This window comes from Pseudomyrmex gracilis, unplaced genomic scaffold, assembly GCF_002006095.1.
Source record: "Pseudomyrmex gracilis isolate BER0280 unplaced genomic scaffold, ASM200609v1 scaffold_12, whole genome shotgun sequence".
NCBI lineage: Eukaryota > Metazoa > Arthropoda > Insecta > Hymenoptera > Formicidae > Pseudomyrmex > Pseudomyrmex gracilis.
Genome location: NW_018020596.1, coordinates 370667 through 390497, shown reverse-complemented (window position 1 = coordinate 390497; position 19831 = coordinate 370667). Strand labels below are relative to the sequence as shown.

At 37.2% G+C, this 19831-nt stretch overlaps 4 protein-coding genes across 12 annotated transcripts in view; 1 reads left to right on the top strand and 3 right to left on the bottom strand.

Moving 5' to 3' along the window:
- The window catches only part of LOC109863689 (ankyrin repeat domain-containing protein 50), a 62440-nt gene extending 55578 nt beyond the window's left edge, over positions 1-6862 (bottom strand). The window contains exons 1-2 of one of the 3 annotated variants that reach the window (XM_020444121.1): positions 6808-6862; positions 6598-6718 (exon numbers count right to left, since the gene is read on the bottom strand). The gene's annotated coding sequence lies outside the window, so the exon portion shown is untranslated. Of the gene's footprint in view, positions 1-6597; positions 6719-6784 lie in introns of all 3 variants that reach the window. The other 2 variants (XM_020444119.1, XM_020444120.1) reach the window with 2 other exon arrangements.
- Positions 6863-11105: 4243 nt separating this feature from the next.
- On the bottom strand, positions 11106-16125 carry LOC109863781 (S1 RNA-binding domain-containing protein 1). Of its 6 annotated transcripts, none has more exons than XM_020444321.1 (5): positions 15681-15877; positions 15341-15612; positions 15090-15239; positions 12761-14652; positions 11106-12570 (listed from the first exon to the last, which is right to left on the bottom strand). In XM_020444321.1, the coding sequence occupies exons 4-5, from the start codon at positions 14630-14632 to the stop codon at positions 11788-11790; spliced, it is 2655 nt and encodes an 884-aa protein (XP_020299910.1). In that variant the 5' UTR covers positions 14633-14652; positions 15090-15239; positions 15341-15612; positions 15681-15877; the 3' UTR covers positions 11106-11787. The 6 variants fall into 6 exon arrangements, 5 of the variants coding, with proteins under 5 accessions (XP_020299910.1, XP_020299912.1, XP_020299913.1 ...); XM_020444323.1 differs by having other exon boundaries at positions 15090-15330; positions 15447-15612; XM_020444324.1 differs by having other exon boundaries at positions 15447-15612.
- Positions 16126-16403: 278 nt separating this feature from the next.
- Positions 16404-17703, top strand: LOC109863782 (coiled-coil domain-containing protein 51-like). 2 transcript variants are annotated; one of them, XM_020444326.1, is made up of 2 exons: positions 16404-16669; positions 16811-17703. In XM_020444326.1, the coding sequence occupies exons 1-2, from the start codon at positions 16424-16426 to the stop codon at positions 17627-17629; spliced, it is 1065 nt and encodes a 354-aa protein (XP_020299915.1). In that variant the 5' UTR covers positions 16404-16423; the 3' UTR covers positions 17630-17703. The 2 variants fall into 2 exon arrangements, with proteins under 2 accessions (XP_020299915.1, XP_020299914.1); XM_020444325.1 differs by having other exon boundaries at positions 16404-16681.
- Positions 17704-17804: 101 nt separating this feature from the next.
- LOC109863785 (protein SGT1 homolog) lies at positions 17805-19785 on the bottom strand. Its single transcript, XM_020444332.1, has 5 exons — positions 19409-19785; positions 19175-19285; positions 18850-19054; positions 18314-18507; positions 17805-18117 (listed from the first exon to the last, which is right to left on the bottom strand). Exons 1-5 carry the CDS (start codon positions 19448-19450, stop codon positions 18010-18012), a joined length of 660 nt encoding a protein of 219 aa, XP_020299921.1. The 5' UTR covers positions 19451-19785; the 3' UTR covers positions 17805-18009.
- Between the last annotated feature and the right edge of the window lie 46 nt (positions 19786-19831).

Below are 19831 nucleotides of genomic sequence, written 5' to 3'. Positions count from 1 at the left end.
TATATATATATATATATATATATATGTATATATACATATATAGAGGATACAAACCCGAGCTCCCCGAGGACATGTTAGCTTCGCACGTGATATTCCCAGCCTGCCGTCTTTACGACGAGAGCTCTCGAGCTCTCCCATCTTCGGTTCCGCGGAATGCACGAGAGAACAAGCAGCCTTTTCATATATATGCCCGCGCGTTTCTCCAACTACTGATTTTTATATCTCGCGCCGATTAAATTAAATTAACTTTGAGCGCAAATTATTCACATACCGACGCGCGCACGCGAGCGCGATGTGATTAATTTCGAAATATTATACGCATTTCCGACGAAGTTTCTATTAAAATAATTGCAATGTGACGCGTCACGCGTCAATATCGTATAGCATTACGTTATCGATCAATCATTAGTAGAAATTTATTAATACGCAGTCATGTAATGTCACATGTTGCAAATTGTGGGCGTGATAATGCACGTAGCTAAACATCTGTTGTTTGTTGTTCAACGTTTTGTTTCGGCTGTTTATATAACAAAGACATTCGTCGAAAATGTAAATATCATACACATGTGCGCTCACACGTTGTTGATTTTCTCTTCTACTCACGTCACTCGAATGACAAAATTGTCGGTGTTTTCTTACGCCCGAGTCGTAATCCGAGAGATTTCGCTATTGTCACGGCGACGGTCTCGAGAGTGAAAATCTTGTAGCGCACTATATATGTTGTTACATTATCGCCGCATTATCCGCGCTACCATATCCTGACGATACGTTATCGTCAAAAGCTGCGTCGACAGCTGTACGCACACGTATACACGTATATTGTATGTCTTTAAAAACGTGACTAAAGTAAAGTCACGTGACGGGGAAGAGGGAAAAAAAGGAAAAACAACACGTGACTAAATTCACGTGACTTTACTTTAGTCACGTGTCTTTAAAAATCGGATTAAAACGTCGTTTCTCCGTTTTCTGAATTAATTTTTAAATTCGTACATAATGTTCTTTATTGTTCAATTTGTTTTAAATTTAAATAACGCATTTTTGTTCGTTAAAATATCCGTATTAAGTGCTCTATTTTCGAGGACGGATAAGTTCGGATATTTTCACGTGGGGTGCGCGTGTGTGTTTGTCATACACGTCAATTCCTTTTCAAGGGTCGCCCACTGTGTCTTAAGACAATATAATAAATAAATCCATTGACACACGCGCGCGCACAGACGTATATATTCCTGGCTGAAAATGAACTATGCGTGGATATTAAGGTCAAACGTGAACTCCTACGTTGCTAGATTAATTAATATCGATATTAATATAAATGCATTCGTCCCCTTTGGAGAATTATCATCTTCCAGAAATGTCCATTTCAAGTGACAGAGTGTCGTTACGTGGTTTAATGTCATGCTCGTATGAACTTTCGTGCTCGACGCGCGAGTATGCGCGGTACGTATTTATTTTTATTCAAACCCTACGTCGTTGCAACGTGTAGGTAGTTTTTCACATACTCGAACTTCTATTGTCACAACAAAGGCAGCGTTATAGCTTGTAGTTTCACCGTCCGAGAAAACTACATTTTCTCAACTTTTCTTTCATGACGTTAGCCAACCTAGTGGAGATCTGTGTTGCGCGCGTTATCTCACATAAACTGAAAAGGTAGAGTATTTCCACTTTCACGACTCGATTTGGAAAGAAAAAGAGAGAAAGAGAGAGAACAAATTTTGGAAAATAATGAAACATGCGCGCGTTGCAAGATAAACTGAAAAAAAAAAAAAAAAAATAACTACATAATTTACGTTATCAAATATTGTGGAACATTTGTTGCACCTGCGACTATGTAGAACTCCGGAGAACTAATTTCAAATGAACGCAGTTTATTCGCGATATACAATCGACTCCCAATATCCCAATTTTAATTATCGCATTATTGATTGAGAAAAAATTCATAAATATTAGAAAAATACTGGCACTTCTCGGCGTATTAATTACGCTGATAAAAAAAGTAACTTTAATTGTGATAAAAGTAGGTTTTTGTAATGTTCGCTTGCCGTAAAAACTTTCACGCGCCTTCGGCTTTGCTACACAAGTCTCGATTGAACCGGAATTGCAAGTTGAGTGTCAAAACTTTCAATATAACGATATTGATCCCGTGTATTGCGTAAACCGGGACTAATTGTGTGTGTGTATGTATGTGTATGTGTGGATATTGATATTGCGGCTACGCGCAAGGTGGCGGAAACCGGAGGGCGTATAAACTCTAATAAAGCAGTGCCATGGTTTTTCCGCGCGGTAATTAAATAAATTCCGCAGTCACCATAAATACTACAGAAAGTATCCGGGTATTCACTGAGCGCGGAACATTTTTTTCACGTGGTGGTTTTTTCTTACCGTGTGGTTGTCCGGTTGGTATTACCTGTGGCACGCGCGAGGACGCAGTAAATAGACAGTAAGGCGGAAAACTCACCGTAACTCACGGAGACGAGAGAGGAAAACGGCGACGGTACGTGGCGACGGAACGAAAGAGCGACGCGACACAACGGTGGAAAACTGCTTCGCGTCAGACGTAAGACGAGATTTCCGAATGAAAATAGAATTTAGAGGATGCGCTTTATTATTATATTATACGCCAAGTTTTATGTTCTTTAATCTGCGCGACGTTTCTTCGCGAAGCAGAAGATCGTTTTATTTCGCGGTGCGGCGCACACGCGCGCGTTTAAGATCCTCTCGTAAATAATGCAGCTAAAGCGGAAGGAAGAATCAGGTTCTATGTAAAGAACAAAACAAAACACAAACGCGTGTGTATATGAAATATAAATTAAAAATATATTAAATATATTTTTTTTCTTACTTAAAAAAGAAAATTTACAGTAATAATATCATACTCGCGCGTGTCTGATGTTAATGAAAAATATTTTTCATTCTTGTTTCATGAGTTTATCTTTCATCCTCTTACCAAATTCTATTCGCGTTCATCCTTCAGATAATATCGTACATCATTCGAGCCTATATTAAACGTTTTGCGCGGAAAATTTTCAGAATACTTTATTAACGCACACGACTTTATGTGAGCGCTCGCGAATTATTATCCGTGACGATTTTCGGCTGTCATAAACCGGGTCTGATCGATCGCGCGCACGCACGTCGAGAGAGAGAGAGAGAGAGAGAGAGAGAGGTGACGGCGGTGTATAAAACACATTTGACTTCTCTCGGATATACTCCCATAACCCGGTTCTCTGCCTTCAAGCGCAGCAACACTGCCGCTCATTGAATGCATTTCAACTGCACAGTACGCGCACACGCGCGTTTTCCACGCGCAAGAGACGTAACATTTCCGATCTGAGTATAAACGCATTTCCCCCTGGAGTCTCTTACAGAGATTAAAATCGATTCCGCAGACGCAGGGAGAAGGAAGATGCCGCGGCAACGCGATTTGAGAAAGAACCATCGCTTGATTAAAAAAATTGGCTGTCCTCCTCGCACCGAGGGTGTCACGTACCACCCGGAGCTGGCTCGCGTTACGGTCGTTTTTTGGTCGTTTTAATCGAGCGGATGAAATTCCTTCCAAGATAAAAGATAATTGCAAAAAGTCTTTCTCGCAATGCGCGAGAAACAAAACCAAACGACGTTACGTTCCGACGAGTCGGTATCTTGCACCGCGAATAAGTGGCGCGCCGGATGTAATGAATTAACATTGCGATGATGCGATCCCTGTGTTGTCTCACTGCTTTGACAAAATTTATGAAAGATAATACTAATTTTATAAATACATACATATATATATATATACAGAAATTTTATAGTTATCTAATGTCAAAAGTTCTAACATAATTCTTTGCTTAAAGACGCCTTTGTTTCACATTTTCTGCATTATGTTTTGCTATATCGACTGCACTTTCGTAGTAAAAGTGTTTTCCGTCTGGGAAGTTGCAGGCAGTAGAGCAATGCAAATCGGGCGAACAGCGCGGCGAAATTCTGCAGCAAAAGTTCCCGGGGTGAGAGAGGAAAGGCGAAAGGCAAGAAAAGCTCGAAGCGCATCGACCGCACTTCCGCGCGAGCATTTGATGCTTGAAAACAGGCGCCACGGCGTCTAGACGCTCCGCCGACGAAATAGCCCCCGCGCGCAACCCATCGGGGGTTGGTTTCCGCTCGCGGAAACTCCCGCGGCGCGTATCCCACTTTTGCGGTGCGGAGAGAGAGAAACAAACACGGATATTCGAATATTCGTTGGGCCAGAAAAAAATAACGAGCGAAACGAGCTTGACGTGACGCGTATACGTACATACGTCGAACGTATAAAAGTCTCACGCAAAATCGCGCGGCTCAAAGCTCCGCGCGAAACAATAGGATCGTGGGATCTTTGTTTGGCAAAAAACCTGTTCTCTGCGAGAAAATTATATTTGTGATCTTCGTCACACATTTGTAACGAAAAAAAGTAAATTATTTGCAAGAGCGAGTGAAACACGCATACACGGTAATTGCAGAAGTTTTTTGTTCTCGTGGTTCACGCGTGGTGAGGAGAGAAAACGCGCCGGCGAAAATTCCAGCGTAATTGAATTGAAAAAAACTATTTTTTTAAAAGTTTTTCCCGATAATGTATGTGAGTCTCTCTGACAGAGCAGAATTTAATTTATCTGGTGGAAGAGCGTGAAAGTCTGCGATAGCCGATGATAAGCTCATCGATACGAATCTGTTGAAGCTGATATATAACTCACCGAACGCTGACAAGATAAACAAATATCGCAAATCGCATCGTTCGTTATGACATATTATAACTCTCATTGATTTCCGAATAAAATAAATTGCTCGTAATTGCTTTGTTTCTGCGAGATCTTGCGCGCCTGTTCAGTTATATCCGTCATCCGAACAATAATCTTCCCGCTTTTCACTCGCGCTTCCGTTCTCGATGTGTGTGTGCGGCAATGCACTCTCAGAATTCAACTTCTCTCTTTTTTTCTCACTCTCGCGAGCGCGTGCTCGTTTAATGCGAGGAGAAGCGATCTCTCGATTTTTATATATTGTCGAAAGTGGGCCAGAAGGTTACAGTATGATAGCCGTTGAGTATCTGACTTTCGTAACTGGGCCAAATACAGGATGTGGAGATTAATTAGCGATTACGCGCGTGGTCGTATGCAGCAGTTTACGAACTTAAGCCAATATATCGAGCTATTACTGAACACAACTCGAAAATATGTCCGTCAATTATGTAATAACAATTTTGCTAGCAACATTGTTTTCCAGACTGTCGCGTAATTCGTTTCACACAAGTTAATTTACCTTACATTTGAATTTTGCACGTGAAAAAACACGTTTGAAGGACGTTTTGAAGTTTTCAAACGCCCAGAAGATGTGTTTTGCACCTATTCTGCAACTTTGTCCCTTTTTTTTGCGCACGTATACATATACATGTGTTCGTTATTTTATACGCGCGTCTCCGACATTTTCTAAAAAATAAATTAGCAGCGAGTATTATACTCACTATGCATAACGCGGCGCGCCTCACGGCATTAATCCTGCGTGGAAGATGCCACTTACTCGCAACAAGGCGTGAAATATATCTCCAGGACGCTGCAATTTTGCCGTCGGGAGAGAGAAGAGAAAGAGAGAGAGAGAGAGAAAGGGAAACGCGACGCCTATAACAAGGAGAAACCGCGCGCAGATTTAACCCCCGCGCGTGTTGTCCCGTCGAATTGCCGCCACGCATACTCTGAATAATAAAGTTTACATAATACTCTAACGAGCGTAATAACGGAGCGAATAACAACAACAACAATAATAGTGCAACCACAGAGATTATATAATCGGCCAATTGTGTACCGAATAGTCTGGACTTGATTAGAGTCGGTGGTGAAAGTATTTTGTACCGGGGTTGCACAACGTGTGACTGTGTCGTTCTGATTGATTAATTAAAACTATATACATAACATAATTAGCAACTTTTTAGCCGCGCCGGTTCGAGAGGACCGCTTTTCGTAAAACAAACACGGCAGGAGTTAAAATGTCAAAGGGTGAGGACACACGCGCACACGTCGACAACCCTAATAAAGTCGTTACGTCTTTCATGGGTAAAGTTCTCTCTCTGTAAAGGGTATGTAACGAAATCACTTGTCTGGTCAATCGCGGCAGGATCGATTTTCCAACCGATTGTCATCGAATTCACTGAAAGATCACTTCAGGTATCGCATTTTGTGCGTGTCACGTTAACCTCAAGCTTCATTTAATTTATAAGTTTTTTGTCTCGTGAAGAAAATGACGTACACGTATGCGACATTTCTAATTTTGAAGTATTAAGAATTTCGCGCATTCAACGCGTCACTGTGTCTCGAATTTATTAATTGAATTCCATTTTATATTTACAAGTTCTTAGATCGCAAATTTTATTTTAGAATCTTTATCTTTCAGAGTTTTGAAGCACAGGTATTCACAGTTTTGTTTCTTATATCTAAGATCGTCTTAAGTTTATCTCAAGATGCTGTGTGGGTCTTATTGACTAGCATCTGAAGATGGAACTCAAGACGATCTTAGATTCGACTATGAATACCGGCTTAAGTGGCGCCCCTTCAATTCTCGCTGAATGCGGAATACGCAGTGTTATCTTTGTGAACTCACCTCTACCTTATGATGCGTCTAATCCTCTGCCGGCAGCAACAGCAGAAAGGAAGATCTCCGAGGAACAGTCCAAACGTCACACGCGCAAACTCATCGAATACGGCATTCCGACGAAAAAGCACTGTAACAAATTAAAATCAAGTATATCAGTATAGTCAAGTTAGTACATAGTTTTATATCACCTTACATTACGCGAGATTATTACATTACATTTACTTCCATTCTCTGGCATTGAATCTATAAATAAGACTAAGTTTTATTCAATTTACGTTTGCTGCCAGCAATGTTTTTTCGATTCGCATATGTTGTTGCGATAGTTTTTTTTTTTTTTTTTTTTCAAGAAACGGAAACGTTTACTTGACCTTTGAAACACATCGTTATGAAACTAATAAGTATTATAGAAATTTGATTGAAAAAGAGTGGTGGTACTGTTTTAATCATGACTGCGCAACATTCATGACACTCTCGAGTGTGTGAGTACACAGGTACGCGCTTCATAATGTATGGCGAACGGTAACCATCAAGAATCCTGTTCAGCCACCATATGTCGTCCACCAATTCGCGTCACGGCAATTGGCCGCAAAATTTAATCACGTTATCGAAAGAGAGAGAGAGAGAGAGAGAGAGAGAGAGAGAGAGAGAGAGAGAGAGAGATTTTCCCATTGACAGTTGCGTTGCGTGACGGCTTTCCAATTAAATATCCTGACTGGCAGTAGCAAATTTGCCCAACACCCACCCACACACGCGCTGTTGCTTGTGCAAATGTTAATTCCGAAAATATCACGTTTACATTTACGAATTTAACATGTAAATACGCGAAATTCTCTTTAAAAAAAAAAAAAAACGGTTTTAAAAACTCTTTAATAAGACACGAAGAAAATATTAAAAATATTTAAATATACACGTGTATAAACACACAGAAAAAAAATGTTATATCTTTCCTGTTACTTATGTAACCTTTAACAAAACGCTTTGCTCTATATTTAAAAAGGATTGAGTAAGATCAGAAACTGAAAGACATTAAAGCTGAACTATCTATTTAATTCCTAAGATACGCTTTAAACCTCGAAATGTGTGTGCATACATATAATAATTTAAAATATCATTGTTTTTCCTTAAATATATCAGTAAAAGTAGAAATTAATTAACGTTTATGTAATTTGATGTAATTGCGATACGCCAAGATTATTTTGATTTTTTCAGTCGATTCTCTGAAGCTGAAACTTTGTGTAAAAATATTTTAATTTTATTAAAATTAAACGCTCATGTTGATCACGAGGTGATATTTACAATTGTACAACGTTAAAACGTCACGTTTAAAACAAACAAAATCGTATACCATGCAGTTACACGAAAAGAAACCCGTCTGCTACGTCACTGGACGGAATATTGATCGAGGGATGCAGAGAGAGCCTTTACACCGGCGAGCGAGTCAAGAGACAACCCTTGCGTAGGCTCTCTCGCATATTCGCATTATGCCTCGAACGGCGACAAAATCAGAGAGCCATTAGGATGGAATGTTAATTGTTTTTACGTCTCGCGCGCGCGCGCGCATACGCGCGTATGTGTGTATGTCGCAGTCAGCTCTGCTCATCAGAATATAGCCCCGTGCTGATTTATAGTGAGTTACATAAAATTATAACAGTTACTACTGAAGAGTGATTGTGTGTAAAAAAAAGAATTTCTTCTGTACTTTTAATTAGTTTTATTACATCACACTAAATATTGAAATGTTTGAGAAAAAATTTGTATGGTAAACAATGATTGTTTAAAAATTAATATTGATGGTTGATCAAGCAATAAATTTAAAAAGCGTGTAGCAACTGTTGCATATATGTAAACTCTCTCTCTCTCTCTCTGGTTTCTTCTATCCTTTGTACGTAAATTAAACCTGACTAGAACGTTGGAAATGCTAACTGGCCGTCGAAACAGCTTGGAAACGGATGAGATTGATATCCATTTGTCGGCTGGAATTTGTTAACCGTATTCCTTCTGGTCCCTTTCGCTCGGATCGGTTTTGCTTTTGATGATCGTTACGAACGCCGTGGTGAACACCACTACCAAGTTCTCGTCTCAATTCGCAAGAGACAAAGGAGTATAGAGAGAATGGAAACCGCCACCTTGATGCTCGTGGCGAACCACGATAATTGGATCAGCCCACCCCTATGAGTCGCGAGACTGAAATTAAGTAACCTCCGGCAGCGCGTGGTGCGCGCGTATTCTTGCGACAGCTTGATGATTTCGTCGGAAACACGTGAAAAGCTCGCACGAAATAACGTTAGCGCGCGAGAATAAAGTAGAATGCATGATATGGAAACAAAACATTTCAAACGCGAGATACCAATTACGTAAAATATCGTTATTTCGCGTGTCGAATATAAATTATTTTTGATGTATTTATGGAATAAAAAAAAACAATAACTTAATTGAAATCTAATTTGAAATAATTCTCTATTTTTTTTTGGAGCGAAGTAAATGATTGCTCTTCTAATAATTCTTCACTTGAAAAAGAAAAGTCAACTATTTTAACTGTGTAAACAAGTGCAGAGCGAGAAAAGATGAAATTAAAAAAAATAAACGATACGCGTTTATACGAAACGCGATTAATTGGATCGTGAGAAACTAGAGTTCGTTGAATTACGCAAAATGTGTTTTTTTTGTCCCAGTTTCTTTCATCGTTTTCTTTTTTGAAGAAACGAGACTGTGTATGTATACGTACGTAGCTCTCGTCGCAGTTCACCTGGAATCGCCCTCTAGAAGCCACACATCGCGTCGTATACCAGCGCGAAAATATTTTTCCTGATAATATAAATATTACATTCTCGTTACGTTGGCGTTACGTGAGCTCGGCTAAGAAAGGACTTAAGTCGTCAGAAACGGCAATGGCTGCAAAAAAAAAGGCAGCGCAAAAAGCTTCTTCGGTGCACGAGAGAGAAAGAGAGAGAGAGAGAGAGAGAGAGAAAGCACATTGTGTTTTCACGGTTTGCGGCGTGGCAAATCCAGAGAGTTGCCACGAGAAAGGCAATTTGTACAGTAACGTTTAAGCTTTCATACATTATTCATAACGTATCATACTTTTTTGACAGTAACAAGCAATTACACAGTAAAAACAAATACATCAAGTTTTTATTTACGGCTTCTGTTGTATCGCATGTATACGAATTATTTTTCACACATAAATATTTTTTTTTAATTTAATTTGAATTTTGCTTCGAGATGATGAACTTTCGCAATCTGAAAATGCGCAAAGATATGCGTATATGTGTTGAAAAAACGTGAAATATATTCACACAATGCGCTGAGCAACGGAAAATGCGAAGCTAACGGAGAGAGCTCTTAAATCTTTTTCTCGCGGAAGTAACATCGGGGCAAAATCTCTTCGATACCTGGGCAACACAACAAAATACCCGAGGTTATTACTCGGTAGCGCGAATAGACAGATCCCCGGGGGTGAAAAGTAGTTTCAAAGCGTCTCGTCTAACAATGGGGCGCATGAAAGAAAAGAGAAAAACGACGGATATAAAAAGAGCGTCCCGGAAAATAAAGGCCAGATATGGTGGAAAAGGCGCGCGGAAGGAAATTCAATGCCAAGGTTGGTTGTATGTGTTTAACCGAGTTAAATCGATATTCAATATTCCACATACCGATAATGACGTTTGCACGAAGAATTTAACATCTCAGAAATAACACGTTCGCACAATTTCGAGATCTAGCTGTTATTTCTCGTCTGGTAACGTAACGCGTGAAAAGAAGCACAATCGTATCGCAATTGAGATTACCTTGTGAATAAGATTATAAACTAATGTGAAGAGATATTTATAAAAATATTCATTTTTTATTTGAAAAAAAAAACATTTTTCTACATGTCAATGTCTACAATAAAAATGTACAAAAAAAAATACATATGCATAATTCTTTTATACTAAACATATCTAGTTTCTAACAACATTTGCTAATTGGCTGTATTTTCTAGAAGATTGTTCAATATTTTGTAATTTGCTTTTTTTTTTTATATACATCATGTATCTCGTCGAATATAAAACAATTATGCATATGTATCGAATATGTAAATAAAAAATACGAAAGATCAACGCTTTGATTGCGGAAAGCAACGCCAAGTACAGATTCGCTAAAAACCGCATGTTCTTAAATCCAATCTAAAGCGATTCTCTCTATTAAGAAAGTATCGAGCGTACTCCTCATACAAAATGTAGCCGAGGTTCGAGACAACAGCGGACAGAGCGGAATGGTATGCGTCTAAACTTTCCCGATAACGGGACAGAATTTGCAGATTGCATGCTAAAACTTTCAAGCAACACAAAACCAAGGTCGTCTTTAAATAATCATCGGACCGTTTTGCGGAAATATATAATGAATAACAAAAATTAAAGTACTGTCACGTCTCTGTCAANAATTGCNCTGNGTGTGANATAAAAATAAAATAAAAACATATCGNGATATCATAAANAAAAAAAAAAAAAAAAAAAAAAANANAAAAAANNAAATTCCAAAAGAACGACANGAAATGAAANNAATTAAAAAATAAATGTTTTTTTTAAAATAAAATAGAGCACACAGCAAATCGCAATATAATTCGCGGTGTCGAGAAAAATCTGGCTTAAAAAGTTAAACCAGCGTACGCGTTCTATCGTAATCGCAACCTTCTTCCTATAGCATCCAGCGCACAGACTACACTTTCTTCCTTCCTCTCCCTCACCCTTGTAGATCGTGAACCGACCGTACTTTTGCTACTAGCGAAGGAAAAGGTTCGCGTTACTACGTGACTGAAATTCCTTTTGCAAACTCGCCGCAACTGCGCATATAGAGTTCTCGTTTTAGGCGTTCACGATGCACGACGTAAAACGGGATTCATTTTTTCTAGATAAACCACTCGCCAGAAAAGATTCTGATAGAAGAGTATAAACACGCGAGACCCTATGCTGATCGAAATTAATAATAATAATTGATATAAAAAAATGTCGAAAGTAGATACAACAGTTTTTAAGCGACTAATGGTAATGCAACTCCAGTAGCCTCGCGCGCGCACGCATTCAAGAACATTATCCTATGCGAATTACACGCAAACTATAATCAAACATCAGGTAATTATATTGAATACATTAATACCAAGTGCGGCAAAAACCGCAGATCAAGTCGAAATACCGGAAAGAGTAATTCGCGTACCTCTATCTACAACGTTGTCATTAACTCGAGACCGATTCTCTTGCGTGTCACATCAACCTCGATTACCTTCACTTCTACACGCTGGCTCACTTGCAGAGTCTGCTTTTTCATACGCGTAACATGTATCAATCCCTGATCGCCGACACCTATGTCTACAAACGCTCCGAAATGCGTAACGTTCCGCACAACACCGTTCAACACGGTACCCACGCTTAAATCTTTGATACTCTTCATGCCGTCGCGAAACAGAGGACAATTTGATGCTAAGCGTATGTCCTCGTTCTTCCTCATAGTCAAAGCTTTAACTATGATCTCCATTGTAGCCTCGTTGGTATCAAACTGTGCAGCCAGCGCGGCGCATCCCGCTTTCGCGTGAACATTTATCTTCTCGATAAATGCCGAAGTACCGAGATCGTTCAACTTGCATTTGCAGTGATTCACAACAAAATTGTTCGCTATCGCGTACGATTCCGGATGAATCCACGTTTGATCCAAAGGATTGAGATCGTTGTTCTTCGACGTTGTTCTTTTGCCTGTTTTCGTTGAGATTTCGCTAGTCACTGCTGTCTCCGGCAGAATTCTTATGAATCCCGCGCACTGTTCGAACGTTTTGCTGCCGACGCCCTTTACATCCAACAGTTGCTTTCTATTTCTAAACGCTCCGTGTTTGGCTCGCCATTCTATAATACTCGCGGCTCGATAATTTGTTAGACCGGCTACTCTTCGCAGCAGACAGTGAGAAGCTGTATTGATGTCGACTCCGACAAAACTCACGGCTTCTGTAACTACCTGTAATAATCAATATAAACATCTATTTGTTTTCAAAATTATCACGTTATCTAATAAAACATTTTCGATTAGTCTCAAATAACAAAACTACGCGACAATTTAATATGACAATTCCTTCTCGATTATATTATTTATCTTTAGTGTTTAATTATTACAAAATAGAAAATTAAAAAATTTTGTGTGCACTAACTTCGTCCAGCGCGTTCAGCAATTGTTTCTCGGGAAGATCGTGCTGATACTGTCCGACTCCTAGATGTTTCGGCTCTACTTTGACCAATTCTGCCAGAGGATCCTGCAAACGTCTCGCTATCGAAACCGCCGATATCAGGTTCGGATCGAGATCCGAGAACTCGGATTTTGCCTCGGAACTGCAACTGTAAATCGAGGCTCCAGCTTCGTCAACAATCGTGTACTTAACGTCCAGCGAGCCGAACATCTTGGATTGTATACATCTTGTAAGAAACATTTCGGTTTCTCTGGACGCCGTGCCGTTTCCTAAAGAAATTACCGTACAGTTGTGTTCCTTTATTAATTTCTGCAATGTTTTGGTCGATTTTTCAAACGCTTGCGACTGCTGGGTGTTGGGCTTTATTACAGCGGTTTCGAGAACGTCGCCGTGTTCCGACACGACAGCGAGTTTGCATCCATGATAAAAACCCGGATCTATGCCGAGTACAACTTTGCCTCGCACAGGAGGTGTGAGCAATAACTGCTTGACGTTAGTTGCGAAGACCTCTATAGACGCCACTTCTGCCCTTTCTTTCATCTCGCTCCTCACTCGACGTACCACGAGGCGCTTGATGAGTTTGTTGTAAGCGTAATCGATACTGGTGCGAAGCAAATCCTCATGCAACCTGATCGAATTTCCTCTTGACTCTTGACGATACGTGTATCGTGACAGACAATAGATTTTAAATGCACGCTCGAAAACATCCGGAACAACAACTTTCACATTGATGATCTTCTGCAATTCAGCCCGATTGATAGCCAATATTTGATGCGGCTTGATATTCCTTTCGCTTGACTTAAAGCTGAAGTAACTTTTGTATTTATGCTCGTTCTCGTTGTTCGAGTTCTCCGACGTCGAAGACAACTGTGTCGTCTGTATATCTATATTGTATATCTTTCGAAAAGACATCACTTTATCGAAAACCTCCTTGTCTTTGCTAATTACATCCGCTATTATGTGTACGATACCATCTCTTACTTGCTCCTCACTTTGCAAGCCTTCCTTCTGCTTGTCTATCAAAGATACAAGCGGTGGTATTCTCTGTCCCTTCAAAACAGCATTGCTGATACCTTCTAGACCCAATTCTCTCGCTCTTTCTGCCAGAGTTCGTTTCGATGACGGTTTATACAAAGAATAAATATGTTCGAGGTCGGCGAGAGATTTTGCGGATGTGACGGCGGAGTGAATTTCTGGTGACCATTTTCCTAACTTGTCAATGCTTTTGATAATATTTGCAGCGCGGTGTTTGATCAATTTTACTTGCTCGAAACTATCCTTAAGTGCTCTCAACTGATCTGGTTCCATGGATCCAGTCATGTTCTTTCTGTATCTTGCAATGAAAGGTATAGTATTATCCTCCTTGAAGAGCTTTATTATGTTCTCAGCAATATGTCTATCGACATTGTTAACTTCACTTATGTAGTCAACATCAGTCCATTCTGTGCATTCTGAAAAACTAGAATTTCCTTTAATCTTTACATCCTGTTTTGTATCAGTTTTGATTGTATCTTTCTGATTTTGTTGAAATGTTTTGGAATCTAAAACTGATGATGACGGTTCTTCCAGCTTTGGCTTCTTGCTAGTAACCATTTCCAAGCTTTCTTCTTGATTTTTTCTCTTGATAGATTTAACATTCGTGATTTGCGTAGTTTTCTGGTTTCTGGGTTTTGCTGGTTCTTTCTTCTTTCTTGTAACTTTTACCTTCGTTTTCTTTTCTTCTATTACATAATTCTCATCTTTATCTACTTTAGAAAATATTTTACAATCTTCATCATCTGAATCTGATATTTCAATTATTGGTTGGTTGCATCTAGCTCTTAACTTTCTTTCCATCTTAGAAAATATTGTTTTATCTGTCAAATATAAAAATATATTTGTTTTTTACAAATTAAAAAAATTAATCAAAAATCTTTTTCGTTTCTTAATTTTTCTTTTTTCCCATGTATATATACTTATATATGTTTTCTTCTTTACGATACACGTGTTTAGACAAGTGTACGTTTTTAACATGTATAATTATGGAACTCTTTTGCACTTCGATATTTATACTGTTAGTGCTGCAAATCTATAATTCACGTCACGTAAAATATAAATTTTCAGCAATGACAGTGAATATCGAAACACAGTCTGTTATTGTACATCAATCAGATATTAAATCACAATACGCATTAAATATTACATAAGTCTTTTTTTACTTTATATGTTTTAAAACTATTTTGTTCAGTAATTTCATCACATCAAAGTTTACACTGCAATAGTACATTGGCAATTACATTTAGTGTTATCCTACCGTCTCTTGGAATGATGTATGTTTGCGCTCATTCGACGCGGTTTTGTTCAAAATGAGTGAATTTGGCAGAAAAAAGCGTTGCTCTGTCTCGCGAATCGAATTGTTAAGCGTCAAACTTGCTCACTCAGCACTCTCACGAGGTTAGGAAATCTGTCATATCGACAACAGGACATTAGGTTCACTTGTGCGCTTTAAGCATCAGGGTTATCTTTATTGGTCTTTAAATGTAAACTAAAAAAGACTGACAGTACCATTTAAACATTCATATCAGCCATTAGTACATTTTTATTTTACTGTTTTTACATCTACCATCAGATACAATAAGATTCTTAAGAGTTTTATATACTGTGCCAGTACCTGTGGCTTATATGAAGATATTTTCTTTACAAATTTGAAGATAAATTCTTAAGCCAATAAACTTTACTATTTTTTATCATTGTTTTCAGCAGTATACAAACTGTACCGTTAATGTAGAGTGCTGTGTGTGTGACGACTATATTATTTTATATTATTCAACTATAGTCTGCAAAAATAAGAACCAGGTTACAATGCATAATTATAGAAAAAAAAAAAAAAATCATCTAAACATACCTTAAAGTGATTAACAGAAAAGCCCTATAGCTATCAATACAAAGACAATCTGTAACATTTAAACTGTGAATTTTTAGAGAATACTCTTTTTAGCTGATACATATATGTATCATGACTTTCTTCAAAAATGACAATCTTTTTACACAAAAGTGAGATCTAATAAATGCTACAATTCTTAAATTATCCAAATAGTAGATTTATGTATTTATGTCAGAATCAATTTCTGCTTTTTGAGCCTCTCTAACTTTTGTTTCCGCATCCTTCTGCATCTTTTCGAGTTTCTCCAGAGTGACTAATTTTAGAGGAATCAACTTTGGTTTACAGAGTATGTAGTTCGACACATCTTCTTGATACAACAAACCATGTCTCGGAAGAACTATGTCGCATTGTTCAATTTGATTGTCTGTGGATTCTGACATTTTTCTGGTTCTTCAATCTTAACACATTTTACTCAATTAGTCAACTTTTTTGACGATCATTTTGTTTAGATGACTATCTCGTAGAGTTTGATAACGATTGATCAAACGATTTTTATGCAAAATATAAAGTTTCAATAATATAAAAAATGTCGCTTTGCTCCGCAAGAGAGAATTATTAAGCGTTAAAAGTACACTGTGTCCGACTACGTAACGACAGACTGCAAAGTGAAACGTAGTAGAAATTACATCCGCCGTATCTTTCGGCTTCCAGCCGTAGGTTAGGTTAAGTTAGGGTTAACCTCAGTTTGCTTTTCTAAACTGTATATGTCGACCAATCTTGCCGCACGTCAGCATGTAATTGGGGTGCTATGCAATTTATTTATATGTGACACTTATTCCTTACTGTATATAATGAAAACGAAGCATTACCAGCAATTATTTAACTCTATAAGTAAACAAGTGAAAGAATACGGCGTGTTTCACAATGCGAAAGAGATTGTCGGAAGTGCCGCGGAGAAAACGCAAAGCAGATTCTCCAATGTTCAAAATATTGCGAACGAAAAATATAATGTAATTGTAAAAGTAAGCGTTAAATATATGTAAAAAACAGAGAAAATTATAATAAATCTACTGAAAATATTTTGTTTAAGAAAATCTTGTGTAAAATAGTTTTTATTAGTAAATTATTAGAATATTTTTTTTTTTTTATAGAAAATTAACGATCAGATTACTATCACACAAGATTTAAATGCTAAAGGATTGGAACAACCATTACCTGGAAAAATTGTGAAATGGTGGCAGTGGTACAGCCAATTGACAGGACTAAACGCCGTAGAAGCGGCCAAGAGACAAGTGGTTGTCATACAGGATAAGTTGTTTGAGTGTCAGGACAATAGAAGAACTCTGAATAAAGAATTAACAGATATTACTCAAAGATTACAAGAAATCTATGGTGAACTAATTCAGATAAAACGAGATGATCCAAAATATGTGAATTTAACAATAATGGAAAACAAACATCTACAGGAACAAAAAAAGATCATTAATCAGCTTGTTTTAACGGAGAAGGAAGAGAGGGATTATTTTGTGCATTTAGCTACAGCTATCAAGGAATATCATGATAGTCAGAATTTAAATGCGCAGAAGTACAAGTATTTATCTATCATTGCATCGGCCTTAGTAGCAATTGTATCATTAATGGGATCAATGATACTTAACAATCAGAGAATATCGGATGTACGAAATACTATAAAAAAAACAGAAAAGAAGAATGAATACTTTTTTCAAGCGAACACAAATCAGTTGTCTGAGATCAAAACCATGATTGCTTCATTTAATGATAAAGTGTTACAACAGTCAGTGGATGCTACTGAAGCAAAGGCAAATAAAAAAAAAGATACATCCGATTCATCCAATGTTCTTATAACTTCTGCAAAGAAGTCAGCGAATTTGTTACTTTATAGTCCTATTTATGTTGTAAAGGGAATTTACGGATGCGGATCATACGTGGTAAAATTGTTTCACAACTAGACAAACACTTTATACACATCATTAAATAATCGTTATTTGTTGTCTAATATATTAGTGTTATTGCCTTATTGCCAAATACTATTGTCTCAATTGATGGATTAGTCGTTTATAAACGTCATAAAATAATGTAACTTTACATTGCACAATTTACAATTGAGTAAAATAACATTCAACATACAAAAAGGCAAGAATTTGCGGTTTATTATAATCCATGATACTAATAATGTGTATTTATTAATGTGTATTAATGTGTATAGTAAAAGAATAAATGGTAAAATATAATACTTTCGAAAAGTGATTGTCAAAATTATATCTTATAGTAAATGAGAATTAGTAAATAATTACTATATACACAAAATAAAAAGTTAATATTTTTTTTTTTATGAATTCCAAGATTTCCACTCCATTCCATCAGGTGGTTTTCTGTCAACTTTGTCTTTTTTCACTTCTTCCCAATTTGTGCTGAGTACAGTACCGCCTGATTCAATCTGCAACATCAAAAAATATTACAAATGTTTAACAAATAATTGTTGTTTGCAAAAAATATACATTACAATAGTTGCGTAACATTTTATAAACAGACATTTTTGTAACAAAAGAATTGTCCAGTGTTCAATATCGAACTGTTATTTTTTAACCTGTTATTTACTATAATTAAATTTGTCAAAGCAAACTTTTACTTACAAATGATTTGTTCATGGCTTTACGAACATCATCTGATCCGCTCCCGTATATTTTTTGGAAGAGAGCGTTCACAGCTGCTTCACCTTCTGGTTCTTCCGTTGCCTCTTTTTCTATCATTTTTTGCAATTTATCCCAATCTCTGTATATTTTACAAGAACTTGGATATTTGGGCGGTTGTTGACCCTCCAATATTTCTTAAATAACATTATTCATACATATAAATAATATATATATTGTGGATGATTGTGTTTCTTCTGTCTCATTCATGTGATTTCATTTTATAAAGTAACGGAATGTATATATAGTGTAGTGAATGTATGTATGCGTACATAGTGTATACAATTATAGTAAAATATGTATATACCACAACAAAATGTAAATAAAACATATACCATTTGTATTACAAAATCAGCTGATTAAAAAATGTTTTGTTATACCTGTACACTTAAGTCAGATTAATAAATAAAATATATCAAATTTAGAACATTTGTTTAAAAATTACAGAATTATAAATTTAGAGTTAATGCAAAACTTACCTCTTGGAATAGGTTTTACTTTTTGATTTGATTCTACATTAACTCCTTCTAACACTGTCCATCGAATACCATCTTGTTTTTTCAGCTTTATTTCTATTTTGGATGGTAACACTTTGTATGCGCATTGTTCGTTTACTATTGGATGTGCCAGATCAATCTCTAAACTATATTCATTACCAGAGGGTAATTTTGCAGATACACTCAGCTGCAAAATTATATTGATCAGATATGACATTGTAATTCATATCTTTTTCAGAATATTGCTAATCTTATGTTTATTCCTTAATATAAACAATTTTATAAATAATAGTAATAATATACACACTGCGTTATTTTCACATGCAACTTTCACATTTCCTGCATTTTTCGCAAGTATTGTCACAATGACGTGCGAATCTGTCTGATACCAGTCATGCTTTATTTTTGGAACGGGCATCTATAAGTAAAAATCAAATCAATTACTTGATCTTGTTGAGAATTTTATTGATTTTTAATGTGTTCTCTTCAACTCCGTATTCTTTAGTTGTTTTGATCTGATACAAAATGAGGTTACACTTACCTTGTTGCAGTCAGTTTTTGTAGCAACATCATCAGCGTCCATTATGTTCTTTTTGTTTAAATGTCACGCTTAAATAATAAACATAACGTAAATCTGATGATCTCGAAATTTCTCGATCCTTTGTCTTAACGCTTATATCACATCGAGCACATTCGAGCAACAAATGATCAAAATATCCTATGTCGCGAAAACAGTGGACAACGCGTTCAAAATGCTTCAAATTCACTCGGCACAGAATTCAGTGACTGCGTTCAGCCAAACGGTTTTGCAGCCGTCGAACGTGATTGGCTCTCAGAACCAATAAATCAACATCGAGTGTTGGCAAAATAATTTGAATCCTGACGATAATTCAGCAATTGTTCTGCCGAACAACACCAAGTGCTTTGTGCTTATTGTCTATTGGTTTATTTTTCTAGTTTTCAA

Bases quoted from the DNA above. Each gene is read 5' to 3' on its own strand.
- LOC109863782 (XM_020444325.1), top strand. From the start codon at position 16,424: ATGTCGACCAATCTTGCCGCACGTCAGCATGTAATTGGGGTGCTATGC. The intron at 16,682-16,810 runs GTAAGCGTTAAA...TTTTTTTTATAG, and splicing joins AATATAATGTAATTGTAAAA to AAAATTAACGATCAGATTAC.
- LOC109863785 (XM_020444332.1), bottom strand. From the start codon at position 19,450: ATGGACGCTGATGATGTTGCTACAAAAACTGACTGCAACAAG. The intron at 19,286-19,408 runs GTAAGTGTAACC...TTTTACTTATAG, and splicing joins CAAAAACTGACTGCAACAAG to ATGCCCGTTCCAAAAATAAA. The intron at 19,055-19,174 runs GTGTGTATATTA...ATAATTTTGCAG, and splicing joins TTGCATGTGAAAATAACGCA to CTGAGTGTATCTGCAAAATT.
- LOC109863781 (XM_020444320.1), bottom strand. From the start codon at position 14,632: ATGGAAAGAAAGTTAAGAGCTAGATGCAACCAACCAATAATTGAAATA. The intron at 12,571-12,760 runs GTTAGTGCACAC...TGATTATTACAG, and splicing joins TGCTGAACGCGCTGGACGAA to GTAGTTACAGAAGCCGTGAG.